The following is a 7,585-nucleotide window of genomic DNA, read 5'->3' as shown; positions in this document are numbered from 1 at the left end:
CTCGAAACATATCATTTCTTTGATCTATATGCACTACATGAAATTTTATGATTGCAATGTTATGCGTCATATTTAAAAATAAATAAGAAAGTTTTACACTTCAGTTTTTAAAACTTTCAACTACCAACATTTAAAAAAATCTACATATCATTCGCATGAAGCTCAATGCTTGTGATTGACAGCTTTGAGCATCATTTTTTTGTGTTAAAGGAAACACATTTTTTTTTAATTTCTGAAGGGGTATTCCATGTATTTTACAAGCAAACAAGGGAATCTACTGAAATATTAAGAGGAAGATCTAAATCCCTATGTATTTATATTTCTTGAAGCAACTTTAAAAAGAAGCTATTATAATCGATATTCTCAACAAATGGCATTATTCTTCGTAGAAGTTTTTTTCCGTGCCAGATTCTTGAAGAGTATTTTTATTTAAGGCAGGCATTTTTTTCGTAAATGAACTTGTCACGGTAGCCTAGTGTTAGGGCGTTCGATTTCTAATCAGGAAGCCCAGGTTCAATTCTCGTTCGACGCGCCGCGTCAAACCTAAGATAAAAACACAGATATTGAGTGTTCCTTCCTTAAGCACCGGCATCAGAAGTCATTCTTTTGGATGATACCTTAAAAACCGATGTCCTGTGTCACGGTAGGCGTTGGCACGATAAAGAACCCTCACTGCTCAATGGCCCTGAGTACCAAGTGTCGGTCTAAATTTGAAGCCCTTTAACGGTACATGTATATAGTTACATCTCCATCTGAGTGAAAAATTCTCCAACAACATACAATCAATCAATCTTTTGTAAATGTTACATAGTATAAAATTTAAGATATTACCACATGTACAATCCTTTTATTCACAGATTAAAATTTTTGTGGTACTTTCGCTTTATGGCAGTATCTTTCCCAAAAGAAAAGAAGATAAAGAATTTCAAAGATTTTGTAAAAGCGAATCTATTTAAATTCAAACACATTTTGTAAAGGTGAGACTATTTAAAATGTTGGTAGCTTCTGAAGTCTTTTTGAACAGAACTAAGACAGAACAAGAAGTATTTTAATCTTAAGTCAGAATGTGAACTATCTTTTTAAAAGTCTTCGAACTACATAAGAATTCGTGCTGACAAGATAATAATTGGTGCTTAAATTACAACCTAATTTCTTGTATGAATAGCATGATCAGTGCAGCAAAAACACATATAGTATCTCGTTCGAATATTACTTTCCAACATAAGAAAAAATATGTCCTACATATACCACTATAAAAAAGGCAGGTGACGACTTTTTGTATAATTCTGAACTTTATCGATTTGAGAGGTATTATTTATTAAGATTGCCAGTATGGCAGGATTATATCCTGGAGCAGAGTTAAGTACTTCGAAAGGTTTGAAGACAATTAACACTATTTTGGTTACGTCGGGGCTTATTATAGCTCTGTTCGGTGTGACCATGACAGAAAAAACACCCATGAACTGATTAACACCTGATTTATTATGATGTTTTGTGTCTTAAAACATAAGGAATACATGAAGCCCATTGGATTAACAGGCCTCCCCTGAGAGCTCGAGTGAAGTGCTTTTAGTTAAAGGTTTTCGCGATGAATATGTAATGACATGTTTCTACTCTATAAAATCACCGTCAAAACGGGAAACGTCGACAAAACGTCGAACGCAGTACCTACATGTGTATGCCTTTGACTATTGTACCCTCAAAGTGTTCTTTACCTCCACTTAACATTAATATTACAAATTATCATTGAAGGCAAAATGGAATCAACATTAAAATATTATCATTATTCCTCTCAATTGGTATATTATTGTATTTTCATAGTTATTAACTCTTTTTGACATAGCTGTTACCAATGTATAGGCATTTTATTGTATATGTATTTTCAGATGTGGATTGGTAATATAAACTTAATTTTTGCTGCAAAATGTTTTAGATTTGAAACTATGGAAGCCTCCAAGTTTTTGCTTATTGCACTGGTGCTAACAATATGTGCAGTAGTCTTTCAACTGATCGGTTTGGCGTCACCTTACTGGATATTGGTTGATTCCACGACTATGAAAACAAATGCTGGTTTATGGAAGTCATGTACCGAAACATTCCAATATGGAATTACCGTATGCATGGATACTGAAGAAGGTCTTACAGATAAAGGTACAGAAATATCCCCTACAAATTCTAACAATCATTTTATTCTTGGAATTTTCTTAACGGGAAAAATGAAGAAAAAATATCTATAATTCCCATGATGAAGCCTGACTTCATTTTCAAAAAAGGTTTGACCGAATTTGTAAAAGAAAAAGTCATAAACATTTACGCAAAATCAAAGTTCCTGAAAACTGCCGATATTACCATTGGAACGATTATGAAATTATTAGATCTGTTGTATTTGCACAAGACATTATGTCGTTGATATATGTATAACTTTTTCTTTTAATTACAGACTGGCTCAAGGCTGTCCGAGCAATGAGCATCCTTGCTTCTCTGGTTTTAGTGGTAGCAGCAATCATGGCAGTGTTAAAACTGTTTGTTCTGAAAGACATGAAACCAATTTTATTTGTGGGAATAGGTACAGCTTTCGCTGGAGGTGAGAGATATTTTATTTAGGGAATATCTTAAGGATTGTATTTCGTATATTAAAAAAAATGATTGTATTATCATTTTTAATGCTATGTCATAAATACTTTGTATCGATTTTTTTAATTTTCATTAATTTTATATTGACTAAAAATGGAATTACATTGTAGTTCTAAATTATTGTTTTATGGTAGTCCATTCCTTAGGTTCTAAAAATCAGGAGTTAACAAATGGAGAAATGGAGCACAGTTCATTCTAGTCCGAAATATCTGGCGTTTTTCATGATTTTGATATTTTTCATGCCAGGAAAATATCAGAACCGGTGCCATTATGAAAAGTGGAAATTTCGCCACAACCAACTGAACTCGATTTCCAATACTTGTAAATCGAATTAAATGTCAAACTCACAACTTATAAATAGCACAATGCTTCCACATGTAGTCCTCACCAATATTGCTTAAAAGAAAATATCACCCCACATTTCGATACAGGTCTACCGAGATTTCAAAATGCACGAAATCAGAACAAACTTCGACAGTATGAAAAAAAAAATTTCACCAGACATTTTTTATTACAATGGAACAATAAAAACGAGTCGCCCGCGTGGCGCAGTGGTAAGAGCGTCAGCTCTAGAGTCGCGGAGTAAGGAGTTGATCCTTACGTCGCGGGTTCGAATCCCACTGTGGGACGTGGAGACCGGTCCTTCGGATGAGACCGTATAAACCGAGGTCCCGTGTCGCAGTAGGTGCTGGCACGAAAGTGCCAAGTATAGGACAAAATTTGCAGCTCTCCACCGGCAAGTGGTGGCGTCTCCATATGAGTGAAAAATTCTCGAGAGGGACGTTAAACAACATACAAACAAACAAACAAACAATAAAAACGATATTGGTAAGTACTAGAAGCATTTTACTGTTGATAAGATGTGAGTTAGACATTTAATTCGGTTCGCAGGTATCGAAAACCGACCCAAGAATGCCGCCTCCTGTTGGAGGCGGAGAATTTCCAGTTTTCATAATGGCGCCGGTTCTGACCTTTTCCTGGCACGTAAAACATAAAATCGTGAAAAACGCCGAGAAAAGACAGATATTTCGGACGAAGTTTATTCATCAGATTGATTCCCAGTAATTTATTTCTTATTAATATTCATAAAATCCCTCATAAACTCGAAATTTCATTTTTTCATTTTGATATTAAAAGGCGAGCCCTTTTCTTCAAGCAGCGGTCAGAAATACGAGGGGTTATCAAAAAGTTCGTGGACTAGCGCCATAAAATTAAAACCGCTTATAGTACATCAATGAATTTTAAAATAATTAGTAAGCATCATCTTTTCTATCAATAGAATTAACCACAAATCATAAGTTTTGATTTTTAATAAATTAGTATTGGTTTTGTAAGCAATGGTATGTCCAGGCGGCGCAACCTCGAACAGGACGTTTTTTCAACCTGAGTGTAACTGAGAAAAGCTCTTTTGATATGAGTACTTGACATCCAAAAATCCCATTAATTCAGACATGTGACGGGACACAATTGTTCCACAAAATGCGCAATTTTAATCTCATTCTGTAAGTTCTATGAAATTTTATGGTATATTTTAAAAGGAGTGCCCAAATAATTAAGGGCTTAAAATGACTTCATAAAGGGGGAGGGGTTTCTTTTACCAAAGTTTTTGCCCTGAAAAAACTGGTATGAGCCTAGGGAATGTTTAAACTGTCTATAGAGAAATAAAATCCATCCAGAGTGCTTGTTTTTAAATACCAAAAGAGATTCAGTTAGATGAGAGATGCACAGTTAATGTCGATTTGTAGTCAAGGTGTGAAAAGTCAATCACGTCAAAGAGTAACGTTGATCATGTGTGGTAGATATTGAACTCCATCAAGCAAAACATGCTGGCATAATCAAGCGAGAATCTTTCCCTATGTATAGATTCATTTACAATTCTATATGCATTGAAATCAGCTGTTCATGACATTGTCATGTCATATAAACCAAACCAGATTTCAGCTTTACTTAACTCCAGGGAATCTCATCAAGATAAGTGTACTGAGACAGAGGGAGTGCGCATTGAGAAATAATGACGTTGTCGGACGTCATGAAACTAAAACACGACAGCGCCGGGTGATCATACAATATATTCTTTATTTTAAAATAATTTCACTAATTATCAACGTATCAAGCTAAAATTTTCAATACTTCTTAAACTTTTGTTGTTTAATGTTCCTTATAAATTTTGTAAACACACACTACATAGTATTAATTTTATCGCATCAGTCCACGAACTTTTTGATAACCCCTCGTATATGGGTCGATGTTTTTGTGATTTACAGTTGACAACTCATGATACCGTTTTTTCAGTTACACTCTGTCACTCTGTCAACTTGCAATAAACACATATATCATCATCGCAAGTAATACGCCAATTACACAGGTAGGTTAATGCTTCCCGTAGAATATCACAGTGCACTCTGTGCCTTCACATCTCTGAACTACAAAATATGACGTCATAATGGAAAATGAAGTCAAGTCACTGCAAACTTGAGGTGTTATGTTGGGGAGAGTGTCATGAACTTTACATTTTATCTCAAACTGCATGTAAAATGCTAGATAGCTTTTGCAAAATTCACGGGTCGTTAAAGGTTTTTTAAGTCTTATACGTCCAAATATTTTAAAAATACACCACTTACCTACCCTTGATTGAAATTCAGCATGTTCAAAATGCTTATGAAAAATATACTTTTGAAATGTACTCTGTTTTATACCCGTGGTTGGAGGTAGAATTTATTTTGTGTGTATAAAAGAGTCTGGCGCAGGTGATTAATGAGGGTTAATCTGAGAATTTTTGTTGAAAACTGTAAGAAGAGGTTGTTCTCAAACGGAATCTTGCTTGGGAAAAATGTGTATTGGCTTTGTTTTAATACAGATTACAATATTGAATGGAAAATACCATCAAATTTGTAGGTAAGTTGAATTTCTCAGGAAATATTTTGTACCAAAGTAATACCATGACTTTTCCCAAGCACATTTCGGATACACAAGGATACGATGGGTTTATTTATATAAAAAAAACGTTAATAATTATCGTGTTAATCAGCTGCGGCGAAGCGATTTATATGTAACACTTCAAAAAATTATAAATGACCGTCATGTGATCAACAAAGTCATGTGATATCATAACAAATATGTTAATATATAGCCGAGGAAACCATTTATATAAATTGGAAGTACTAAAGTTTATTACTTATAAATTAAAACCAAAACCGACCTCACAATGACATATTATATTTTGAGCGCATTTTAAAGCTTCGGGAAGCCTTAACATAATATGTGACCTTTCCTTCAGTAAAACAATATACAATCCCTTCGAATTTTCATATCAAAAAAGGCGATCGAAACTTTCACTTTGGTGTCATTTCGGTAGAAGATATTAAAAAAAATCAAATCATTGGCGGAAGAAATTCATCCGAAATACATAGAGCTAGAATATGAGCATTTGCCTTTTTTGTATATTTTCAATATAAATATTTATGTAATCTGTCCCCAATATAGCTCCAATATAGCCAATATGCAAATGAGCAGAATAAACACCAATTCTCCATATGTGTAACTGAAAATGCTAACATGAAATATCCCTGACTTCACAAAGTGCCTCGTATCTACCCTGTTATTTTCTTCAAAAGCGCGGATCTATAAGAATAGTTGGGGAGGAAGTTGGTGGGACCAGACCCCCCCCCCTGGAATTTGCAGAGTTATTAAATGGTTATACTAAAGCAACTTAAAGTGACCTTGTACCCCCCCTAGAAAACGCGTATCCCTGTTAAGTTGGTAGGAAAAGTCATACACATGAAGCTTGCTTAATAGGTTTTCCCGTTTGGAAAAAGAGTTTCGGTTTTTTATTAAACATCAATTAGACATTTTTAATAAAAAAATTATTTAAGGATGAAAGAAATATAGGCATCTAAAGAAATGCACGTATTTGCTACATATGTAGTATATATTTGTTTTTACAAGTAATTTTAAATTATCTTATAAGATATGTTGTATAAATATCACGAGATATCATTACAAGATTTCCACAGATCACTTCCAATTTCAGTACTTGCGAATAAGCTTTGGTACATGTTTATAAGACTACAGTTTAAAAGAAATTTGATTTTTCTTTGAATATAATGTCAACATCTTACATGATCGTTGAAAACTTCAACTTAGATCATATTTAGTGATAATTGTTGCCAGAATTGTTTTCTCTGTTACCTTTCAATAATTTTTTTCTTGTAGCGGTGTTTATCCTTATATCAATAGCAGTGTATTCTGCCAAACTTAACGACTTGTACGCAAACTTGGACTTTAACTACCACTTCGCTTTCGCCTTCAGCATCATGGGAATGATAGCAGCGATCGGAGGAGGAGTTGTCATGTTGGTAGAAATCATGAAAGGATAACAATACTTCAGTTCTCCTCTACTATAAATCAGTAGCTCCGGAATAAAGCGTTCAGTTTAATCCATTGAAAAGGCATATATTCTCATTTAATGCTATTTTACTCTTCTTCTTTTTTTAAAAAAAAAATTACTCTACAACTTTATTCAAAGACATAATAAATAATTATTGTTCAATGTAATTTCAAACTAGTTTCTTAAAAATTTCAATAAATGCTTCATACTGTCCATTTTCGATAACATGCATATATCTGAAGCTGCATAAGAAAATAGGTATGAAATTGTGTCTACATCTGCTTGATCAGACAGTCTTAATTAGCGAGCATAGGCACGCATTATATTGGCAAGATAAGCATTCAGTAATGTGTTTTCGAATCAAAAAATGTTCTAGTTCTGTATTGGGTCCATTGTTATTTGTTACTATGTGACTATGCTTCAAGTAAACAATATTATGTACAAAATATGCAATATATCTAAGATTAATGAACTGTTTACCATTGTTTTATCTATTTAAGTTACACATCTGTTTTAGCTACCTCTTTTTTGTTATTTTTTCTTGTCTATAAAATAAAAGTAGAA

At 33.7% G+C, this 7,585-nt stretch overlaps 1 protein-coding gene across 1 annotated transcript; it reads left to right on the top strand.

The window, feature by feature from the left end:
* The first annotated feature begins 1,943 nt into the window (after positions 1–1,943).
* LOC133191349 (peripheral myelin protein 22-like) lies at positions 1,944–7,155 on the top strand. The gene is made up of 3 exons (XM_061327096.1): positions 1,944–2,136; positions 2,441–2,584; positions 6,847–7,155. The coding sequence occupies exons 1-3, from the start codon at positions 1,944–1,946 to the stop codon at positions 7,008–7,010; spliced, it is 501 nt and encodes a 166-aa protein (XP_061183080.1). The 3' UTR covers positions 7,011–7,155.
* The last annotated feature ends 430 nt before the right edge of the window (positions 7,156–7,585 follow it).

Source organism: Saccostrea echinata, unplaced genomic scaffold, assembly GCF_033153115.1.
Source record: "Saccostrea echinata isolate AGI-Se365-2 ecotype Australia unplaced genomic scaffold, CSIRO_AGI_Sech_v1 ptg000023l, whole genome shotgun sequence".
Lineage (NCBI taxonomy): Eukaryota > Metazoa > Mollusca > Bivalvia > Ostreida > Ostreidae > Saccostrea > Saccostrea echinata.
The sequence above is the reverse complement of the archived record's forward strand: the minus strand, read 5'-3'. Positions and strand labels throughout refer to the sequence as shown.

What these genes read in the sequence shown, in the direction of transcription:
- LOC133191349 (XM_061327096.1), top strand. Translation starts at nt 1,944, where the DNA reads ATGGAAGCCTCCAAGTTTTTGCTTATTGCACTGGTGCTAACAATATGT. An exon ending in ATGCATGGATACTGAAGAAG is followed by an intron (nt 2,137 to 2,440) that starts GTCTTACAGATA and finishes TTTTAATTACAG; the next exon opens with ACTGGCTCAAGGCTGTCCGA. An exon ending in AGGTACAGCTTTCGCTGGAG is followed by an intron (nt 2,585 to 6,846) that starts GTGAGAGATATT and finishes TTTTTCTTGTAG; the next exon opens with CGGTGTTTATCCTTATATCA.